Source organism: Schistocerca piceifrons, chromosome 8, assembly GCF_021461385.2.
Source record: "Schistocerca piceifrons isolate TAMUIC-IGC-003096 chromosome 8, iqSchPice1.1, whole genome shotgun sequence".
NCBI lineage: Eukaryota > Metazoa > Arthropoda > Insecta > Orthoptera > Acrididae > Schistocerca > Schistocerca piceifrons.
In genome coordinates, this window is record NC_060145.1 from 406,796,352 (window position 1) to 406,820,556 (window position 24,205).

General features: G+C 43.3%; 1 protein-coding gene across 1 annotated transcript in view; it reads left to right on the forward strand.

The window, feature by feature from the left end:
• LOC124712385 overlaps positions 1–24,205 on the forward strand; it is a 719,796-nt gene that overhangs the window by 674,754 nt on the left and 20,837 nt on the right. Inside the window, exons 12-15 of the mRNA XM_047242681.1 lie at positions 4,483–4,940; positions 11,907–11,938; positions 11,984–12,384; positions 17,422–17,578. Of these exons, the coding sequence (XP_047098637.1) occupies positions 4,483–4,940; positions 11,907–11,938; positions 11,984–12,384; positions 17,422–17,578 (1,048 nt within the window). The remainder of the gene's footprint in view (positions 1–4,482; positions 4,941–11,906; positions 11,939–11,983; positions 12,385–17,421; positions 17,579–24,205) is intronic.

Sequence of the window (24,205 nt, forward strand, 5' to 3'; positions counted from 1 at the left end):
TCTACCTTGAAGAGGGCAACCAGACGGCGCTATGGTTCGCCCGCTAGATGGCGCTGCTATAGGTCAAACGGATATCAACTGCGTTTCTTTTTAAATAGGGACCCCCATTTATTATTACATATTCGTGTAGTACGTAAAGAAATGTGAATCTTTTAGTTGGATCACATTTTTCGCTTTGTGATAGATGGCGCTGTAATAGTCACAAACGTATAAGTATTTGCTTCGTGACACATTACCTGAGTTGAAATGGACCGTTTACCAATTGCGGAAAACGTCGATACCGTATTGATGTATGGCTATTGTGATCAAAATGCCCAACGGGCGTGTGCTATGTATGCTGCTCGCTATCCTGGACGACATCATCCAAGTGTCCGGACCGTTCGCTGCATAGTTACGTTATTTAAGCAAACAGGAAGTGTTCAGCCATATGTGAAACGTCAACCACGACCAGCAACAAATGATGATGCCCAAGTAGGTATTTTACCTGCTGTCGCGGCTAATCCGCACATCAGTAGCCGACAAATTGAGCGAGAATCGAGAATCTCAAAAACGTCGGTGTTGAGAATGCTACATCAACATCGATTGCACCCGTATCACATTTCTATGCACTAGGAATTGCATGGCGACGACTTTGAACGTCGTGTTCAGTTCTGCCACTGGGCACAAGAGAAATTACTGGACGATAACAGATTTTTTGCACGCGTTCTATTTAGCGACGAAGCGTCATTCACCAACAACAGTAACGTAAACCGGCATAATATGCACTACTGGGCAACGCAAAATCCACGATGACTGCGACAAGTGGAACATCAGCGACCTTGGCGGGTTAATGTGTGGTGCGGCATTATGGGTGGAAGGATAATTGGCCCCCATTTATCGATGGCAATCTAAATGGTGCAATGTATGCTCATTTCCTACGTAATGTTCTACCGATGTTACTACAAGATGTTTCACTGCATTACAGAATGGCGATGTATTTCCAACATGATGGATGTCCGGCACGTAGCACGCGTGCGGTTGAAGCGGTACTGAATAGCATATTTCATGACAGGTGAATTGGTCGTCGAATCATCATACCTTGGCCCGCACGTTCACCGGATCTGACGTCCCCGGATTTCTTTCTGAGGGGAAAGTTAAAGGATACGTGAAATCGTGATCCACCGACAACGCCTGACAATTGCATCAGCGCATTGTCAATGCATGTGCGAACATTACGGAAGGCGAACTACTCGCTGTTGAGAGGAATGTCGTTACACGTATTGCCAAATGCATTGAGGTCGACGGACATTATTTTGAGCATTTATTGCATTAATGTAGTATTTACAGGTACTCACGGTGTAACAGCAAGCGTTCTCAGAAATGATAATTTCACAAAGGTACATGTATCACATTGGAACAACCGAAATAAAATGTTCAAACGTACCTACGTTCTGTATTTTAATTTAAAAAACCTACCTGTTACCAACTATTCATCTAAAATTGTGAGCTATATGTTTGTGACTATTACAGCGCCATCTATCACAAAGCGAAAAAAGTGGTCCAACTAAAACATTCATATTTCTTTACGTACTACACGAATATGTAATAATAAATGGGTGTTCCTATTTTTAAAAAACGCAGTTAATATCCGTTTGACCTATGGCAGCGCCATCTAGCGAGCCAACCATAGCGCCATATGGTTTCCCCCTTCAAGCTAGACAAGTTTCGTTCTTTGTAGTTTTTTCGTTTGACGCTTATTTCGTGAGATATTTGGCCCAGTCACGATCAATGGACCACCCTGTATAATGGTTTTATGCATATAGACTGAACCGGTTAGTGAAAATTTGTACCAAGGCCGGGAATCGTGCTTATTGGACATGTGCGTTAGCCACTAAGCCACCTCAGCGCAGCGGATCACACAAATGCACAGATTATCCTGACACGCCTCCCTTCTCAATCCAAATTCCTCCTTAGACACAAACAGAATTACCAAACAAACTGTTTTTGATGTTGCCGAGCAACAGTCACAAAAAATTTTTAAATGAACACACTGCTGTTTCACTGTATTGTTCTTTATTTAATTACGACCCAGGTTTCGACCTTTTATGCCAATTTCAAGTTATGTTTATGTCATTAACACGTAATGTAGCACATCAAGCTCAAAACTGGCCATAAATTAGGAAAAATATTCACTCGCCATAAAATGACAGATGTAAAATCATCATCTTGTAGAAAGGTCAGTAAATGATAGTGGGAGCACGTCATATTTAATAAAAATAGATTTACTCTGGTATATAAAAGATGAGCACATGATCTTGTGTCAAAGGACATATGTCCATCTTCTACATATCAACGTCAACCTGTTTTTATTAAATATGACTTGTTTCCACTATTATTTACTGAACGTTTTACAAGATGATGATTTTACATCTGTCATTTTTTTCTAATTTGTGGCGAATTTTGAGCTTGATGTCCTGCAATACGTGTTAATGACAAAATTAACTTGAAAATGGCATACAACGTCGAAACCTGGGCAATAATTAAATAAAGAACAATATAGTCAGATAACGGTGTGTGTTAATTTAAAAAGAAGGAATTGCCAAGACTCTCCATGTTCTGAAATAGCACCTCAGCATTGAATGTAAATGGAGGTTCTTATACAAATGAAATGACAAAGTTTCAGGAACTTTATGGGTCTGATACAGATATGACTTTATTTATGTAGACTGAAAGGGAGTGAATATTTGTACCAAGGCCAGGAATCGAACCCAGGTCTCCTGCTTTCTAGGCAGGTGCATAAGCCACTAAGCAATGATTTTATTTTCGTAAAGATTTGTTCAACAAGAAAAATGATGGTGACAAAGCACCTCCTTGTTTGACTTCTGAAGTAACAAAGAACATTTCTTTGAGAGTGTTTTGTACTTTGACTCTATAATTTTATTCTGAATGCACTTTTACACCAGCTACATTAATTTGTCTGGGATTCCATATTAGTTTCCGTTAGCAGTATCAATTGCCTTTATAAAGTCTATGAAAAGAATGTCACACTCTGAGCTTATTCAAATTCCTTTTCAAGTAGAATTTGTACAGTGAAAGTATTTTTCACTTACTGTTGATCTATTTCTTCTAAAGCCACCTTGTGCATCATCAATAATTTAATAATTTATTCCAGATGTAGTTGTGGTCTTGATGAAACTATGTTTGTATTTTGCGTGCAGAGGTGAGTAATGATATTCCCCTGCAGTTGTTGTAAATCAGACGATCTCCTTTTTTATATATTGGATGAACTAAAACATCTTTCAGTTTTTCTGGAATTTGTCCTTCTTTCCAAATCTTGACAGTGCCTAGACTACGGTTAATAACGTCTGATGACGGCGTTGTAAGACGAAACTCTAGATAAACGATTTGTAATTAAATTTGTTTCAGCAATGACAGATGCACTTAACGAAAAATAAATTTTAGGTGTTATTTGGCACTTATTAGAAAGAGAACAAGACACAAAGATTGAAGTGAAAGAGCGCTGTCTACTGCCTTCTAAATATTGTTTGATGTGTTTGTAAGTACATATTTTCTCGAGCACATTGATGCATGTATTTTTAAATATTTGGAACACACGTCTCCCCTTCTTTCAGTTCTCATGTGTGTGTACAATTTACCATATGACCTTCGTCAAGAGCATTCACTGTTAATTTTGCTTTAGTCATTAATAAACTCCACAATCAAAGTATTCTGTTACTATATTCCAATCTTTCGCAAAACTAATAGTTCTTCATAATCTTCTATCGTTCAGGTGCCAAACTGCAAAGCAGACAGCACATGTAGTTCTGTCGCTGATGTGGAACCAAAAACGGCCACTCGTAACAGGTTGGTTGGACAGCATACATGCAAAAAATCTATTTTTTATTGCATGAGGACGGAATTAAACCGGAAACTATCAAAGAAGCGCTTAAAAAGATACCCGCAACGGTCGGTGTTGATAAACTCCCCAAGTTTTTGCACCAAACTAATGACGAAGTTATTATAATTTCCGACTCAAATTCTGTTTTCATTCGAAAATGGTTAGAAGCGACATGCTTGAACTATACAGTGCGGAAGGTGTTCACGAATCCAGCACACTACGATGATAATGGGAGTTTGAGGATACAAATGTACCATATTCAAGATTGGTGTGAACTGAGCACGAAAAAGCTTTGTAAGGGCCATATTTTAGAAGGAATAAGGCGCCAGGGGCGCTGCACCAGACTCACTCGCCATGAGCAGTCGACTGAGACAAGGAAGATGGTCCTTTAAAACGGACTTTAGACGATAGATGCATATTAATTGCTTTTGTATCAGCTAAACTTTACAAAGGGTCGTCTTCGTGCGGGGCTTTTTTCACGGCACAGAATAGGTAGGCTATGCGTATCCATTTCAGGTTCGAGGCAGCCTATAAGAGGTTGTCTCTCCCTACACCCTGTACATTTGAAGAAACGGGGCACTTTAGGTTTAATAAATGTGTTTCAGGTCCTGTCCTCAGAGGAGATACCACCGCCGCAGAAGTCCGGAAAGAAACAACAGTCGCAGTCGAAGACGCAACAGGAGCAAACTCGTAAGTTACCAGCACCAACACCACCGCATCAGCACCAACAACAGGATGGGCAGCAACAAAAGCACCAGCAGAAGCCACAGTTACCACAGACGCATCATCAGAACCAGAGGCACCAGTTACCACAGCACCAGCTACAACAGCAAGAGCATCAGCAACAGAGGCACCAGTCACCGCAGCAGCAGCAGCAGCAACAACCACAACAGCAACAGCAACAGCCTGCAGCCAGCAGCGACCCCAGGAGGAGTGCGGGCCCGGGACCAGACTACCACGACGTCCGGCGTCAGCACAGGCCCGCCCCTGGCGGCGACATCCTCACCAAGGTCGCCATTCCACGCAGCAGCAGCTTCCTCAACGCCGGAGGACCGTTGTCCAGGTCCGTACCACGACGAGAAGCGAACAAGATATTAGTTGTTGTTGTTGTGGTCTTCAGTCCTGCGACTGGTTTGATGCAGCTCTCCATGCTACTCTATCCTGTGCAAGCTTCTTCATCTCCCAGTACCTACTGCAACCTACATGCTTCTGAATCTGTATAGTGTATTCATCTCTTGGTCTCCCTCTACGATTTTTACCCTCTACGCTTCCCTCCAATACTAAACTGGTGATCCCTTGATGCCTCAGAACATGTACTACCAGCCGATCCCTTCTTCTAGTCAAATTGTGCCACAAACTTCTCCACAATCCTATTCAATACCTCCTCATTAGTTATATGATCTACCCATCTAATCTTCAGCATTCTTCTATAGCACCACATTTCGAAAGCTTCTATTCTCTTCTTGTCCAAACTAGTTATCGTCCATTTTTCACTTCCATACATGGCTACGCTCCATACAAATACTTTCAGAAACGACTTCCTGAAACTTACATCTATACTCGATGTTAAAAAAATTTCTCTTCTTCAGAAACGCTTTCCTTGCCATAGCCATTCTACATTTTATATCCTCTCTACTTCGACCATCATCAGTTATTTTGGTCCCCAAATAGCAAAACTCCTTTACTACTTTAAGTGCCTCGTTTCCTAATCTAATTCCCTCAGCATCCCCCGACTTAATTCGACTGCATTCCATTATTCTCGTTTTGCTTTTGTTGATGTTCATCTTATATCCTCCTTTCAAGACACTATTCATTCCGTTCAGCTGCTCTTCTAAGTTATCAATCATAATTGGATCCGTCCTTGTTGAAGCAAGTAAACAATTCCACCAAGAGTGCATTATTCTCCTTCATTTGCCCACAATGAGCGACGTATTTTAAGGACCATCTCCCCTCTTTCAAATATACTGTAGGAACAGGAAATGAAACAGATGGTGTCCCAAACCATTAGATAAACGACCTTGCCGCAGTGGTTAACACCGGTTCTCGTCAGATCCCCGGAGTTAAGCGTTATCAGGCTTGGCTAGCCCTTGGATGCGTAACAGTCCGAGTCTGCCGAGCGCTGTTGGCAAGTGGGGTGCACACAGCCCTTTTGAGGCCAGTTAAAATGATACTTGACTGAGAAGTAGCGGCTCCAGCCACGAAAATTGACAACGACAAATGGAACGGTGTACTGACCACATGCCTCTCCATATCTGCGTCCAGTGATGCCCATCAGCTGAGGATGATACTGCGATCCTTCGGTACCGTTGGGCCTTCCGGCGCCTGTTTGGAAGGAGAGAGAGAAACTTTTAAAATTATATGAGTGGTAAAGGTTTCTATGCTATCACGAACATCAGATAATGGAATTTTGCAAGGTGCCCGATTCGAAATATGCTTTCCGTGCATTTTTCTTCGATTTGTTCGCTTGCAAAGTAATTGAGACGGACTAGTACTCACTATGGTGCCAGTTACTATACAACAATCCGCTCTTGGATAAACTACGAATATTTCATACATGCACTTCTAGTGAGTATCACTAATTTCAAGATTTTAAACATGGCTGAAACAGCAACTATTGAAATTCTTCACGGTAAATGATGACAGCCAAAACAGTTGCAGGATGAAGATTTATTAAAATTCTTGACCACGGTTTCAGTATATATCAGAAGTATATATCAGAAGTAAAATACCTAAAATTACATCCTGCAATGGAGATTAATAAAACAATTGTGCCAAAGGCAATTTTTTTATTAATCTTCATTGCAGGATGTAATTTTAGGTATTTTACTTCTGATGAAGGTAGATTTATATATACCGAAACCGTGGTCAAGAATTTTAATAAATCTTTTATCCTGCAACTGTTTTAGCTGTCATCATTTACCGTGAAGTATCACTAATATTGCACTTACTATTCGATGCACTAAGAGAAGATGTTATATGAATACTTATCTCCATTTGGCTTCGGCGTCTAGGGGATGATTTCAGATAAGTCATCACTATAATGAGCATCATCCGGGTTCTTACTTGTACGAGACTGGAGCATTTCAGTAGAAGTTCAAATTTGGCATATTTATTTCGACGAATTCTCATCAAACGGTTGTTTACAAGAAGTTTGGTTGACAAAAACACAGTATACAATTTGTTATAGAGAAGGGAGCTTGTTGCACAACACTTCTTGGAACAAAAAACATGCTATGCGTGCAGTACAGGTTCATAGAAAGACAGATACGGATCGCAAATCGTTTGATTCCAGACTGATTTCACACGCATTCAGTTCTATATAACCCACTACTGTTTTCCCAAAATGTTCTAGAAGCTATTTGTTCAAAGTGAAGATTACAATGACACCCTGTTTAACAAACAGTATGCTACCAAATAAAAAGTACATCTTTCTGTGTTTAAAAAATATGAGAAAAAACTGGTAATAAAATCTGTTTGATATACTCATAAACAGAATATTGCCAATTTATATTTATTAAGTATAGAATATATATATATATATATATATATATATATATATATATATATATATATATATACCTTGTGGGGCTCCAGTACATATATAAAAACACACGCACATTCGAATTCAATGTTGTGGTAAAATTTCAAAGCAATCGGTGGAAAACTTTCGTAGATTTATGACTTTGAACAAACGAACATTTACATGTTTATTTATATAAATTAGACCAACTACTGCAATGTCTCTATTTGCTTTTGTATTGACGACCATGTACTGAGCTGACCAAAAGTCCTGTTCTTCGTGTCAGCATACTTCACTAATTCCCACTATATCTAACTTGAATCTTTCCATACTTACCGCAACATAGTAACTTTGGAAGACTTGAAGAGTTTGGGGTGACATAAACATATTAAATAGTGTAACCCCTACAGTGCATTGATACTTTCGAAACAATATCAGTCAAATTCTCCAATTGAGTGTGTATGGTATTGTGCAAGCAAGTTCAGAAATATGGTATTAATACTGCCACTGTGCGTGCCACTACTCAAATGCGTTTTTTCGTCAAGATATACTTTTCGTTTTATTGAATTAAAACATTACAAATGGCAGGATCTTACCGTCCCTTTAGTGCTTTTAATGTGAATGTGATGCCTGCATGTTTTATATTGACTTTTCACTAATAGTTTCCTCGTTGGCTCTGTTGCTTTAAATAAACAGGCAAAAGAAACAGTGGGACCATAAAAGGCGAATAATGAAACATAGCAAGACTGACAAGGAAGTGTGGAGCGTAAGGTGGGAAGTCTGTTTCCCCCCACTCCCCTCCTCACCTACCGAAGACATTCTTCTCAGCTTCCTACTTGTATGAGGGTCCCTCAAAAAGTAATGCCTCCTTTTTTTGTATTTGTCAACAATTTCAAACGCAGCTACGTAAACTGAAAATCACAACATTGACGATTAATTTCTGACTTTTCAGTATAATCTCCTTCCATTTCCTCAGTTTTGATCCATGTTTTAACAACAGCATGTATTCCAGTGTGGGAAAACGCACAGCCCTGCTTCCAAAGCGATTGACGGACGAACCTTTTCACGACCTTCTCATCTTCAAAGGGAATCTCACAATGAGCTTATTCTAAATGCCAGAACAGATAGAAGTTCTGGCAGTGCCATATCAGGACCGTATGGTGGATGAGGAAAGATTTCCCATCCAGTTTTCACAATCTCTTCAGTAGTGTGTCGACTGATCTGTGTTCTTGCGCTTTCATTCTATTGAAGACGTTCTTTAAGGTATTTGCGGGTTCTGACGTATTGGACATAATTTATTATGCGTTCTTGCTCCAGAAAAAACAATAACGATTCCCTATTTATCTCAGAATAGTGTAGCTGATCGCACACTTTTGAATTTTTTCTTCTTTGATGAATTCCTGTGATACCACTCCATTGATGTGTCTTCGATATTGACTCAAAAAAATGTACCCGTGTTTCGTCTCTGGTAACAACTTTTTTCTAGGAACTCCTCTCCCTGCAAACGGAATTGCTGGAACAGTTGGGACGCAATTGTTTTACTTTTCCCTTTGTTCTGATTGCATAACATTCCTGGTATCCAAGTTGCACAAACGTTTGAGTATCCCATTTACTAAATAACTGCTTACAACATCCGCCCTATTCACCGCCACCACCTCCCATCATGGAATGAGGAGGTCTAAGGATGGTAAAAACTTACCTAAACAAATGTTTTTTCTGTCGAGACTGTTAGGGTTGAAAGGTGACTACACTGAGCCATAGCGCCAGAGATTGCGCCAAAGAGTTTTATTCCGCCGCCTCCACTGGCAGTGCTTGTCGAGAACTCGTAGTAGTCAGTGCTTGGTGAGATGTCGTAGTGAAAAGTTCTTGTCTAGAAGTCGTGGTGGAGAGTGCTTGTCGAGAACTCGTAGTAGTCAGTGCTTGCTGAGATGTCGTAGTGAAGAGTTCTTGTCGAGAAGTCGTGGTGGAGAGTGCTTATCGAGATGTGGTAGTTGTGAGTCGGTGTTGAGATGTTGTAGTAGGGAGTGCTTGTTCCATGTTTTATGCAGTTGTTTGATGGGCTAGACAGCAGATGTTGTTTGAATGGAGATATTGTAATGATCAAAGTGCTTTTCGTCAATATATATGAAGGTAAAAAAAAATTCCCTTTTCTTTTTATTATTTCAATGTCTTAAATAATGCGTCATTACAGGTTCAGTCAACATAGCATCTGGCTTGTGTTCTTGTATTAGAGTGTAATTCTGGTTTCCTTACGCAATTATAGTATTTCTATTTTTTTTAATTACTTCAGTATAAATGGTATTTAAAATTTCTTGTCTTATTGAAGAAGAACCGTGCCAGATGTGTACGTTGAATCAGACTTCCACACACAGAACAGTTACACTTGTGCTTTGGTTTCGTACGTTTTATAGTTGCTGGGGACTTAATTAATTAATTGTGTTAACGGAAAATTTCATTTCATTCTTTGTTGTTATTCTATGCAGTCAGATTGCGTACTAAAACTAGTCAGGGCCAACCGTTTACGAGACAGGGTAACCGGACAGACAACTAAAAAAAAAATTAAGAGTATTTGCATTTCGTATCTATATAATTAAGCCCCCATGCAGGGTCTATTTTTAAAGCTCTTTTAGCCAGACCACTGTTCTCCACAAGAAATGTTCTCAAAAATTACCGTTGAATGATAGTCATGACACTGCTTTTTGGTGTAGGGAGGCAGTGGGACTCAAATCAATTGCAGCCATCCGGTGGTGACCACAAATGATGTTATCGATTCGCGGAATGTTATGTGGAATTACTGAAGTCAGTGGCCTGCCGCTCCATGTTTCGTCAGCCAACGGTATTTGCCCTTCAGATTCGTTACAGCGACCAACCCATCGTTTAACAGTGCTGATATCCATAATTGCATTACAGTACACAAACAGTGGTAAGCCAAAACGTTGTGACCACTGCCCACGGCGGCGCTGAATACCGCCTGTGGCGTTGCGGGCACGTGACGTGGTAATAAAAGTATGCAGACACAGAGGGGTATCACACTAGTGAAGATATGGGCCCCAAATGGGAAGATCCATTGAGATAAGAAACTTTGACAAAGGTCAAATTGTTATTACGCAGAGCCCGTGAATGGGTATCTCGAAAACGGAGAAGCTGGTCGAATATTCATGTGACACTGTCGTGATCATATACGGAGAGACGCAGGAGGTCACTGAAGCTGCCACTAGGTGATAAATGGTTCGACTTCCACGACTCTTCACAGAACGTGGGGTTCGGAGTAGTCTACCCTGTAAAAAAGGACAGATGGAGATCTGTGACATCTCTGCCGAAAGAGCACAACGCTGGTGCACGCACAAGTTTTTCGGAGCACGCGTTCATCGTACATTGTTCCGCAGCAGACCATCCCTCCGTGTATACATGTTCACCCAAAGACATCGTCAATTACGATTGCAGTGGGCACGGAACCATCGTGATTCGACCGTCGATCAGTGTAAACGTGTCGGCTCTTGTGGCGAATCAAATTTTTGGTACACTAGGTCAATGGTCGTCTCCACAAACGCCGTCATCGAGATGAATGGCGGCTCGGAACGTGCAGCGTACCACGCATGCAGACTGGTGGGAGCAGTATGATGGTGCGGGAGACATAACCCTGCGGTTGCGTGAGACTTGTGGTTGTAATCGAAGACACGTTGACAGCTCGGAACGACCTGCATTTCTTCAAAGTTGATGTATTTCCCGAAGACGATGTCATGTTTCAGCAGTTAACTGTCCGTGTCTCGGAATCAGAACCGTTATACAGTGATTTGAGCTGGCCGTTGTGGCCGAGCGCTTCTAGGCGCTTCAGTCCGGAACTGCGCTGCTGCTACGGTCGCAGGTTCGAATCCTGCCTCGGGCATGGATGTGTGTGATGTCCTTAGGTTAGTTAGGTTTAAGTAATTCTAAGTCTAGGGGCTGATGACATCAAATGTTAAGTCCCGTAGTGCATAGATCCGTTTTTGAACAGTGATTTGAGGAGCATTATAGTGGACTCAGGTTGACGTCTCGACGACCAAATTCGCCTGATGTAAATCCTATGGAACCTATCTGGGTCTTTATCGGGTGCCATCACCTGTACACAAATCAGCGGCCCATTATTTACGCGAATTACATGACCCGTGCGTAGACATCTAATGCCAGATACCTCCGCAAACCCACCAGCAAACTCTCGAATCCCTTATACGCAGAACCCATTTCGTTCCGAAGACGGACAAACAAGATATTAAGCAGGTATTCGTAATGTTTTGGCTCAGGTTTCAGTCTTTCGTTGACGTGAATGGCGCTGTCTAATACAACATCGCTTTATGTCATTTTGCAAGCGACTTTGGTACTGGCATCTGTTGACGCACAAACTACTACTGTATTGGATTGGAGACGAAGCTTGGCGAAATTGCACCAAACTGAAATTTTGCGCTTAACAAACTGCATTGAAGGGGGACAAACTAGCAGGCATTACTTTTTGATTGACCCTTTTAGAATAAGGATTACTCGGCACTCGTGCAGGTACAGTGGACGTGGTGGGGCGGGCGGCGTCGGCGTGGGCGACTGCGCTGCCAGAGGCGTCGGGGGCGGCGGGGGCGGCACCCTGCACAGCAGCGACGGCGGCAGCAGCCCGCTCGGCTTCAACGAGCTGTTCACCGAGTTCCGCGTGCACGAGGGGCTGCACTCCACCGACGACATCCTGGACGCCATCATCGACGCCGAGGGCATGTCCTTCAACGACCTCAAGCCCATCTACAAAGAGTTCCTCCTGAAGCTGGCGTTCACGCTGACGCGCGACGAGCTGTACCAGCGCAGCAAGAGCATCATGCGACGCCAGCGCAAGAAGCAGCAGAAGCACCGCAAGGGCCTGTACGCCCCAGGGGGCGCTGGGGGCGGCCTCAAGCGCGCCTTTCGCCGCTCCGTCTCCAAGCTGAAGCCCAGGCCGGGCAGCTTCGAGTTCACCTCTGTACTCTTCCAAGTAAGTCTTTTTTTCACAAATTACAATTAACCCTGAATGAAATTTTCGCTCTGCAGCTGAGTTTGCGTTCATATGAAACTTTCTGGCAGATTAAAACTGTGCCCGCATCTCGTGGTCGTGCGGTAGCGTTCTCGCTTCCCACGCCCGGGTTCCCGGGTTCGATTCCCGGCGGGGTCAGGGATTTTCTCTGCCTCGTGATGGCTGGGTGTTGTGTGCTGTCCTTAGGTTAGTTAGGTTTAAGTAGTTCTAAGTTCTAGGGGACTTATGACCACAGCAGTTGAGTCCCATAGTGCTCAGAGCCATTTGAACCATTTAAAACTGTGTGCCGGACTGAGACTCTAACTCGGGACCTTTACCTTTCGCGGGCAAGTGCTCTGCCATCTGAGCTACCCAAGCACGACTCACGCTCCGTCCTCACAGCTGTTCTTCCGCCAGTACCTCGTCTCCTACCTTCCAAACTTCACAGAAGCTCTCCTGCGAAACTTGCACAACTAGCACTCCTTGAAGAAAGTATATTGCGGAGACATGGCTTTGCCACAACCTGGGGGATTTTTCCAAAAGTAAAGCTTTGGGGACGGGGCGTGAGTCGTGCTTGGGTACCTCAGATGGTAGAGCACTTGCCCGCGAAAGGCAAAGGTTCCCAGTTCGAGTCTCGGTCCGACACACAGTTTTAATCTGCCAGGAAGTGTAATTAGCCCTTCCACTACGCATTTAATAAATCAGCCACAACATTATGACCACGTATCTAAGAGCCGGTATGTCCACCTTCGGCACGGATAGCAGCAGCAACTTGTCGTGGCATGGAAGCAATGAGGCCTTGCTAGGTCGCTCGATGGAGTTGGTACCACATCTGCTTACACTCGAGTCACCTAACTCCCGTAATTTCGGGGAGGGGAGGATGAGCTCTGACATCACGTTCAGTCACATCACAGATGTATTCTATCTGGTACAGATGTGTCGAGTTGGCGCGCCACCACATCAGTCCCCTAGAACTTCGAACTGCTTAAACCTAACTAACCTAAGGACATCACACACATCCATGCCCGAGGCAGGATTCGAACCTGCGACCGTAGTGGTCGCGCGGTTCCAGACTGTAGCGCCTAGAACCGCTCGGCCAGTAAAGCCGGCCATCTCATTGACTATGACGTCATATGATAAATCGTACAATGATAAACGAGGGTTGCCAGAAAAGTAATGCACCGCATTTTTTTCTTCAACAATTCTTTATTGAACATAATGAGAGTTACACACATGAAAGGATGTTTTGCATACACACCCAATTTTTCCACGTAATCTCCACCCCGTTCTATGCCTTCCTCCAGCGCAAAACGAGGGCGTGTATGTCCTGGCGGTACCAATCCTTGAATTAACGTCGGAGCCAGTGCTTCACCGTATTAACTGTGTTCAATGATTGACATGTGCAGCGCCAACTGCCGAGTCGTAATGCGTCTGTCCTCGCGGATGACGACTTCAGCTCGCTGCAGCATGACAGGTGTGACACCCGTAGATGGTCTCCCCGACCGCCGTTGATCGTGGACCTCCGCCGAACCGCCTTCTGATGACCTCACCTACCGTCCCCAGCGACTAATTGTACTTCTGTCGACAGCAAACGCTTGCACAAGCATTTGTGAATATTACCCACAGTTTCTTTTTCTGCAGTGAGAAATTCGACGACGGCGCGTTGCTTGTAACGTACATTTTGAAACAGTCCTGCAGCTATGCTATCTATCGGAAGTGACGGAAACTTGGCACGATCGCTCAGGAGAATTCAAATAATACATACGTAACGTTTCGCATTCGTAGCATTGTTTTCGGTTGAGATAAAAATGTGGTGCATTACTTTCTGGGCAACCCTCATAGTTTTGTACGTACATTCAGTGATATATGTGAATACTACCTGAAAAATGTGTTGCGATAATTAACGGTAAAGAAATAATAAATTAAAGCGTCATCCCTGATGCGGCACTTTTACTGCATGGACAGCGAAAATGTAGTAAGCAATACACATTTAATCTTATTATTTCGTGGAAGATGTCGGCGAGAAACAATTTCGTAAAGGTTTGAAATTAAGTGTGAACATTGTAAGTCACTAAGTACTGTTATTCTCAAATACTGGATGGATACAAACTTGATATATGCTCTCAGTTAGCCACGCTGTCTAGTGAGTTATACTAGGTTTGTGCATAAGTTCGTAGCGTTCTTGTTTTGCAAGTCGATATTCCGGTCACTATGCGTTTATTTGTCGATTGTTTTTTTTATTTCTAGTTCCTTGTTTCTATTTGATTTAACATATTGTCATTTTATCATTTGGAGATAGTGCGTGGAGCTGTGGATCAAGTGGATAAATGGGAACATTTCCGATATATTCTGCTGTTTGAGTTCATTTGGGAGTGATGGCAGCGGAAGCAGCCAAAAACATTTGCGCCGTGGAGATAATTTGATTGCTCAGAGCACGGCAAGAAAATGGTTTCTCGGTTCGAAAATGATCGTCTCGACATTAGTGACTCTTCACACTCAGGAAGATCTTCGGGGTTTGATGAAGATCGTTTAAACACATTAATTCACAATGATCCACATCATTTTACTCGAGAACTGGCAGGTGTGATGAACTGTGACCATTCCACAGTTGCATGTTCTAGCCGGTAAGATTCAAAAATCTGGTATAGGGGTATCTCATGCTCTAAGTCAAAATCACAAAAATCAGTGAGTGGGCTTATGTGCATCTGTGCTTGTTCGTCATCAATTTGCTCCTGTCATGTATCGTTGCTGGTGACGAGAAATGGTGTCTTTCTGCTAACATGAGGAAAAGGAAGAAATCGGTGAGCCCAAAACAAACTAGCAACTCCTCACTCAGAGAGCTGCGCTCATCCACAAAAGATAATGTCATGCACCCAGAAGGTGTAGCCATCACTGCTGACATTTATTGTCAACAACTGAGACGTGTTGCAGACGCAGTCCAAGAACAACGACCAGGAGGACTGCGTGAAGTAATGTTACTCCACAATAACGCCCGACCGCATTCTGCTAGACTGATACAAAACACTATTCAGGAATTGATCGGGAAGTGCTTCTGCATCCACCTTATTCCACTAATCTTTTCACCTTTTCCACCTTCTATCGAACTACCATCAAAAATGCTTCAAATGGCCCTGAGCACTATGGGACTTAACATCAGTGGTCATCAGTCCCCTAGAACTTAGAACTACTTAAACCTAACTAACATAAGGACATCACACACACCCATGCCCGAGGCAGGATTCGAACCTACGACCGCAGCGGTCGCGTGGTTCAAGACTGAAGCGCCTAGAACCGCTCGGCCACACCGGCCGGCTCAGATGTTAAGTCCCATAGTGCTTAGAGCCATTTTTTTTTACTCTTGAACCTTTCTTTTATTTCCGCCATGTTTCCTCGGTGTATAAATTGAACAGTAGACTCGAAGACTGCACCCGGACTTATACCCTTCTTAATCCGAACATTTGGTTCTTGGTCTTCAAACAGTTACGTTCTTTGTACCTGTGTTTTTCTTTCAAGCTTCTGTGATTGCACTTTTTAGAGCTGTCCATTCTTCTTCAGCTGAACTGTCTGCTGAGCTATTCATCATTGCAGTATCTGTAGCCTCAGAGAGCTTTAAGTGTATTTCTTAGTTGCTTAGTACTTTACTTACGTATCACACTTCTTTGTGCATGGATTCTTCCAGACTAGTGTCTTGGACTTCAGCCAACTCTTCATTACCGCTAATTATGGTATGAGTCTGTATCTGTTGCTCGGTATGCCTTGCAATCCAGTATCTGATTTCGGAATTTCTGCATGATCATGATGTTATCTAACTGAAACCTTCCATATCACCTGGCCTTTCCAAGTGTATCTCCTTCTCATGTGATTCTTGAACAGAATATTCGCTATAACTAGTTGGAATTTGTTGCAGAACTCAATTATTCTTTCTTCTTTCTCATTCCTAATAAGAGACTCATATTCTCTCCTAACCCTTCCTTGTATTCTTTTGCCTACAACCGCATTCCAAACCCCCATGACTAAGATTTTCAACCCCCTTTACGTACTGAATCGCCCCTTCAGTAGCCTCATATACTTCCTCTACCTCTTCATTTGCTGCTTGCGCTGCCGGCATGTATACCTGAACCATTGTTGTCGGCGTTGGTTTGCTGTCTGTTCTCATGAGAAGAATTCTATCACTGAACTGTTCACAGTAACTCACGCTCTAGGCTGCCTTTCTGTTCATAATAAATCCTTTTCCAGTTATACCATTTGTGCATTTGACCAATTAGTTGTGAGCAATGAGTCTTTAATAGTAGAACTTCGACCATAGTGTATATACCTTGTTCTTTCAGATACCGCAATGAAGTAATATCTCTAAATAAATTATTAAAGACCTTTTCCAGGACGTCTGAACAAGGGAAATGGGCGTGCAAAGTTTATTCCGCAAATCTTGATCTACGAACAAAAGTAGTGATGCATGGACCCCTGCCGTAGCTTGATAGACACATGGACAATTCTGTTACGGGAAACATCGTCACGCATGACCAGGCTAGGTGTTATCAATATGAACCTACCACAAAATGATAAAAAGTATAAATTCACACAAAGATCAATGCTTTGGCAATCCACCCGAAATTCAAGCCAGTGTGACGAGCAAGTCGCACAACATCCAAAAGAAGGAGTTTTCTGACAATTTCACATTGTTGTATAAATGTTCTGTGCATTGTAGTCAAGTGGGGGAACACGCTGTAAAACAGCTAAAGCATTACATCACCATCTTAACTTTTCTCTATTTTTTAATTAATCCAGTCTCCAAGCTTTTTGGACTGACAAGGTATATAGTGTAATTTCTTTTCCTACGTGTAAGGAATGCTCCCTGAAAGTTTTTCCAATACCTTTTTTCTTACTCATTTTATATGACCTCTGTTATCAAACATAGCCTACTGACATTGTTCAATATTTATAATCACATTGTACTGATATTCCACTAATGGTACTGATTTGATGATAGTCAAATGCACTTACTACTTTGTCTTCTTCCAGCCGAGGCCAGCTCGAGCGTCCAAGAAGTGCAAGAAGCCGACACTGGTTACCGGCAAGTGTTCTTCCAGCACGTCGTCAACGTTCTCGTCTCGCAGCCACAAGCTGCGTACGGGAACGAATCGTTTGCCGAGGCGGCTCAGTAGCCGAAGACGGGCAGGTAAGAACCCATGCCATGTTGCCTGTGTATAGCTACATCTTCCTGGATTCTCTGCAATTTTCTGTCAAATACATGGTAGAGATAGTTATATCATTACCAGCTAATTACCTAGTGTTTCCAGTTTGTTATAAATTTCATATATTAAACATTCTAAACAACGCAGGGGCTGACAGAAGTACACATCATTGAGTTTTAAGATTAGGAAGTGTTAGTTGCAAAAAAACTGGTACGAATTATTTACAAAAGAATGAAAAATGTGGTGGAAGCCAATTTCAGCAAGTATTAGTTTCGGTCCCAGAAAATGTAGGAACACACGAGGTAATACTGATCCTATGGCTCAGAAGATAGGTTAAAGAAGGGAAACCACATGTTTACAGCATTTATAGACATAGAGAGAGGTAGCAGAGGAAAAATAAAGGGAGAGAAAGGTTGTTCATAACTTGTATAAAACCCAGACGGCAGTTATAAGAGTCGAAGAGCATGGAAGGGAAGCACTGGATGAGAAGGGAGTGTGGCAGGGTTGTAACCTGTCCCCAGCGTTATTCAATCTGTACATTGAAAGGCAATAAAGAGAACAGAAGAAAAATTTGGAGAAGAAATTGAAGTCCAGAGAGAAGAAATAAAAACTTTCAGGTTTGGTGACGATACTGTAATTCCTTCAGAGATAGAAATGAACTTGGAAGAGCAGCTGAATGGAATGGATAGTGTCTTGAAAAGAGATTAGAAGAGAAGTGAAAGAAGGGTAATTGAATCTATTTGAATTAAATCAATTGATGCTGAGAAAATTACACTAGAAAATGAGACACTACAATAAGTAGATGAGTTTTGCAATTTGAGCAGCAAAATAACTAACAATGGCTGAGCTAAAGAGAGTATAAAATGTACACTACCAATAGTAAGAAATTTGCTAAAATCAAAAATAAATTTAAGTGTTAGGAGGCCTTTGCAAAAGTATTAGTTCGAAGTGTAACCATGTACAGCAGTGCATACAATAAGCAGTTCAGAGAAGAAGAGAACAGAAGCTTTTGAAATGTTGTGCTAAAGGATAATGCGGAGGATTAGATGAGTAGATCGTGTAACTAATGAGAAAGTGCTGAATAGGACTGGGGAGAAAAGAAATTTGTGGCATAACTTGACTGCCTGACTAAAAGGACTCGTTCTGAGATATCAAGGAATCATCAATTTAGTATTAGAAGGGAGAGAGAGAGAGAAAGAGAAAGTGGAAGAAAAGGGGGGGAGTAAAAATTGTAGAGGGAGACCAACAAATAACCCAGTAAGCAGGTTCAAGTGAATTTAGGTTGCAGTAGTTATTAGGAGATGAAGAAGCTTACAGAGGATAGAGTACCTCAGTCAATTCTTATGACACTGTACTCTTTTCCAATGTGCAATGGGCTCTGACTTCATTTTTATGAATGACAATGCACGACAGCATCACAGGCGGAAGAGGTCTTGGAATGAGAAGATATTTGGCGACTGGACTGGCCTGCTAATGCCCACACAACATAAATCCCATTGAGCATGTGTGGGATGCCAAGGAGGAAACCATCCCCTGGCTGAGCGATATTTCAGCATTATCCTTTCATCCAAAAGTGCTAGTCCGGAAAGCTATGCAAGAGGACTTCTGTGAAGTCTGGAAGGTAGGAGACAAAGTAAAGAGGGAAGTAGAACTGTGAGGACAGGTCATGAGTACTGTTTGAAGTGCTCAATAGCTAGACCTCTTGCCTGAAAGAGGTAAAGAACCACAGTTTTGAGTCCTGGTGTGGCACACAGTTGTAATCTGCCAGGAAGTTTCATGAGTGGGATAAATCGAGGATAGATATGCCATGTTCATGTCACAAATGACCTTCCAGCAGTTGTCAAACACATTGGTAGAGGAATGGAACGCCTTGCCACGAGAACTCATTACAAATCTTCGGGACAGCAGGGGAGTAGCAGAGCATGCTCTGCTGTCTGAAGTAATCACACACACTATTAAGAACAGCATCCCGCCTTTTTTAATGACCAGAAGGCCTCCATAAATTGCAGTGACTTCAAGGATTTTCAATAAAAGTGTCATTTCATCTCCTTGCATATTTTTTATTTGCCTTCTGTGCTATACTGTACCAGTTCTTTCTATGTATGGTCTAACTTTCATTGAGCTATATCACTTTCCAGTGACACATCATTCAAAAAATACTTTCTTCAAGTTTTGCCCACCAGTGTAGTATGGTTAAGTTTTTGTTGCACTACTGGTATCGTGAAGTCATATTTCAAAATTAGGATAATGAAGACAAAATAAACTCTTATAATCAATTTAATCTCAATAGTTATCAATAATTTAGGTCAAAATGATTAAAAATGTTAATTATAATTAATTGCAAACATTTTCAGGTTAAATAAATATTTTAAAGCAAGAAAACTTCAATGTACAAAGAACTGGTGTGTTTTATCATCACAAAATTGACATTCAGAAATTATTAATGTTGCAGTATCTGGCGGTGTGTGAGACTGTGAAACCTATCGCAGTAATGGAACTACCCAGACTTCATCACACTCTCCTTAATACTCATTGTTAACTATAAATTACAAAACAGAATTGTTATCTTGAAATGCCCAAATATAGAACATAAGGTGGGAAGTTGCAATAATCCTACTATATATATATATCTAAAAACACAGATGATGTGACTTACCGAACGAAAGTGCTGGCAGGTCGATAGGCACACAAACAAACACAAGCATACACATGAAATTCAAGCTTTCGCAACAAACTGTTGCCTCATCAGGAAAGAGGGAAGGAGAGGGAAAGACGAAAGGATGTGGGTTTTAAGGGAGAGGGTAAGGAGTCATTCCAATCCCGGGAGCGGAAAGACTTACCTTAGGGGGAAAGAAGGGGTATACACTCGCACACACACACATATCCATCCGCACAGACACAAGCAGACATTTGTAAAGGCAAAGAGTTTGGGCAGAGACGTCAGTCGAGGTGGAAGTACAGATGCAAAGATGTTGTTGAAAGACAGATGAGGTATGAGCGGCGGCAAATTGAAATTAGCGGAGACTGAGGCCTGGCAGGTAACGAGAAGAGCGGATATACTGAAGGGCAAGTTCCCATCTCCGGAGTTCTGACAGGTTGGTGTTAGTGGGAAGTATCCAGATAACCCGGACGGTGTAACACTGTGCCAAGATGTGCTGGCCGTGCACCAAGGCATGTTTAGCCACAGGGTGATCCTCATTACCAACAAATACTGTCTGCCTGTGTCCATTCATGCCAATGGACAGTTTGTTGCTGGTCATTCCCACACTGAAAGCTTCCAGTGTAGGCAGGTCAGTTGGTAAATCTCGTGAGTGCTTTCACACGTGGCTCTGCCTTTGATCGTGTACACCTTCCGGGTTACAGGACTGGAGTAGGTGGTGGTGGGAGGGTGCATGGGACAGGTTTTACATCGGGGGCGGTTACAAGGGTAGGAGCCAGAGGGTAGGGAAGGTGGTTTGGGGATTTCATAGGGATGAACTAAGAGGTTACGAAGGTTAGGTGGAAGGCAGAAAGACACTCTTGGTGGAGTGGGGAGGATTTCATGAAGGATGGATCTCAATTCAGGGCAGGATTTGAGGAAGTCGTATCCCTGCTGGAGAGCCACATTCAGAGTCTGATCCAGTCCTGCAAAGTATCCTGTCACAAGTGGGGCACTTTTGGGGTTCTTTTGTGGGAGGTTCTGGGTTTGAGGAGATGAGGAAGTGGCTCTGGTTATTTGCTTCTGTACCAGGTCGGGAGGGTAGTTGTGGGATGCGAAAGCTGTTTTCAGGTTGTTGGTGTAATGGTTCAGGGATTTCGGACTGGAGAAGATTCGTTTGCCACGAAGACTCCTATCCTTATTAAAAGTCCTCAATCTTTCCTCTCCCACATCCACACCGGCTGTTCAGAGCATCCTCCTACAGGACAATCGCAAATTAGAACAGCATGCCACCCTCCACCTCAAAAAACTATCCAATCTCCTGGTTTCCCACCTCCGGAAAGGCAACTCACCCACCCTTCACAACCTTTCCAGCAAACCTCAACCTCCTCTCATTGCACACAGACCCAGTCTCTCCCATCTACTCAATCTCCCACTTCCAGCTCCACTTCCCCCAAAACCTCAAAATTCCAATCAACACAATCTGGAACCACAACACCCTAATTCAGTAGTTAACCTTTCCTCCAAACCTCTCTCCCAATCCGAAACCTCTGTCCTATCCAAAGGCCTCACCTTCAGCCCCACTCCCAGATTCAACCAAACAGCCCTTGTCAGAGATTTACTGTCCTACACCCGTACTCTCTGCTGGAAATATCACTTTGCCATGAAGAAAAATGATCCTAATCCTATTCCTAATGGTCCAACTCCCCAAGACGCTATCCAAATTTAACCCTGCCTGGAACAGTTCCGTCCTCCGTCACAGTGGGACCCACCTCCTCTTTCTCAAAATCACCCTGTCCAAATTTTCCAGGAATTTCTGACTTCCAGCCTTGCCTCTCACTCCTTCTTAAAAAACCTTAATCCGACTCCCAACATCACCACTGCTGAAGCCCAGGCTATCCGTGAGCTGAAGGCTGACCGATCCATCATCATTCTTCCGGCGGACAAGGGTTCCACAACCGTGGTACTTGATCGCCAGGAGTATGTGGCTGAGGGACTGCGTCAGCTTTCAGACAACACTGCATACAAAGTTTGCCTAGGTAATCCCATTCCTGATGTCCAGGCAGAGCCTCAAGGAATCCTCAGAACCTTAGGCCCCCTACAAAACCTTTCACCTGACTCCATCAACCTCCTGACCCCACCAACACCCCGCACCCCTACCTTCTACCTACTTCCTAAAATTCACAAACCCAATCATCCCGGCCGTCCCATTGTAGCTGGCTACCAAGCCCCCACAGAACATATCTCTGCCTACGTAGATCAACACCTTCAACCCATTACATGCAGTCTCCCATCCTCCATCAAAGACACCAACCACTTTCTCGAACGCCTGGAATCCCTACCCAGTCTGTTACCCCCGGAAACCATCCTTCTAACCATTGATGCCACTTCCTTATACACAAATATTCCGCATGTCCAGGGCCTCGCTGCGATGGAGCACTTCCTTTCACGCTGATCACCTGCCACCCTATCAAAAACCTCTTTCCTCATTACCTTAGTCAGCTTCATCCTGACCCACAACTTCTTCACTTTCGAAGGCCAGACATACCAACAATTAAAGGGAACAGCCATGGGCACCAGGATGGCCCCCTCGTACGCCAACCTATTCATGGGTCACTTAGAGGAAGCCTTCTTGGTTACCCAGGCCTGCCAACCCAGAGTTTGGTACAGATTTATTGATGACATCTTCATGATCTGGACTCACAATGAAGAAGAACTACAGAATTTCCTCTCCAACCTCAACTCCTTTGGTTCCATCAGATTCACCTGGTCGTACTCCAAATCCCATGCCACTTTCCTTGACGTTGTCCTCCACCTGTCCAATGGCCAGCTTCACACGTCCGTCCACATCAAACCCACCAACAAGCAACCTTACCTCCATTATGACAGCTGCCACCCATTCCACATCAAACGGTCCCTTCCCTACAGCCTAGGTCTTCGTGGCAAACGAATCTGCTCCAGTCCGGAATCCCTGAACCATTACACCAACAACCTGAAAACAGCTTTCGCATCCCGCAACTACCCTTCCGACCTGGTACAGAAGCAAATAACCAGAGTCACTTCCTCATCTCCTCAAACCCAGAACCTCCCACAAAAGAACCCCAAAAGTGCCCCACTTGTGACAGGATACTTTCCGGGACTGGATCAGACTCTGAATGTGGCTCTCCAGCAGGGATACGACTTCCTCAAATCCTGCCCTGAAATGAGATCCATCCTTCATGAAATCCTCCCCACTCCACCAAGAGTGTCTTTCCGCCGTCCACCTAACCTTCATAACCTCTTAGTTCATCCCTATGAAATCCCCAAACCACCTTCCCTACCCTCTGGCTCCTACCCTTGTAACCGCCCCCGATGTAAAACCTGTCCCATGCACCCTCCCACCACCACCTACTCCAGTCCTGTAACCCGGAAGGTGTACACGATCAAAGGCAGAGCCACATGTGATAGCACCCACGTGATTTACCAACTGACCTGCCTACACTGTGAAGCTTTCTATGCGGTAATGACCAGCAACAAACTGTCCATTGGCATGAATGGACACAGGCAGACAGTGTTTGTTGGTAATGAGGATCACCCTGTGGCTAAACATGCCTTGGTGCACGGCCAGCACATCTTGGCACAGCGTTACAACGTCCGGGTTATCTGGATACTTCCCACTAACACCAACCTGTCAGAACTCCGGAAATGGGAACTTGCCCTTCAGTATATCCTCTCTTCTCGTTACCCGCCAGGCCTCAATCTCCGCTAATTTCAATTTGCCGCCGCTCATACCTCACCTGTCTTTCAACAACATCTTTGCCTCTGTACTTACGCCTCGACTGACGTCTCTGCCCAAACTCTTTGCCTTTACAAATGTCTGCTTGTGTCTGTGCGGATGGATATGTGTGTGTGTGCGAGTGTATACCCCTTCTTTTCCCCTAAGGTAAGTCTTTCTGCTTCTGGGATTGGAATGACTCCTTACCCTCTCCCTTAA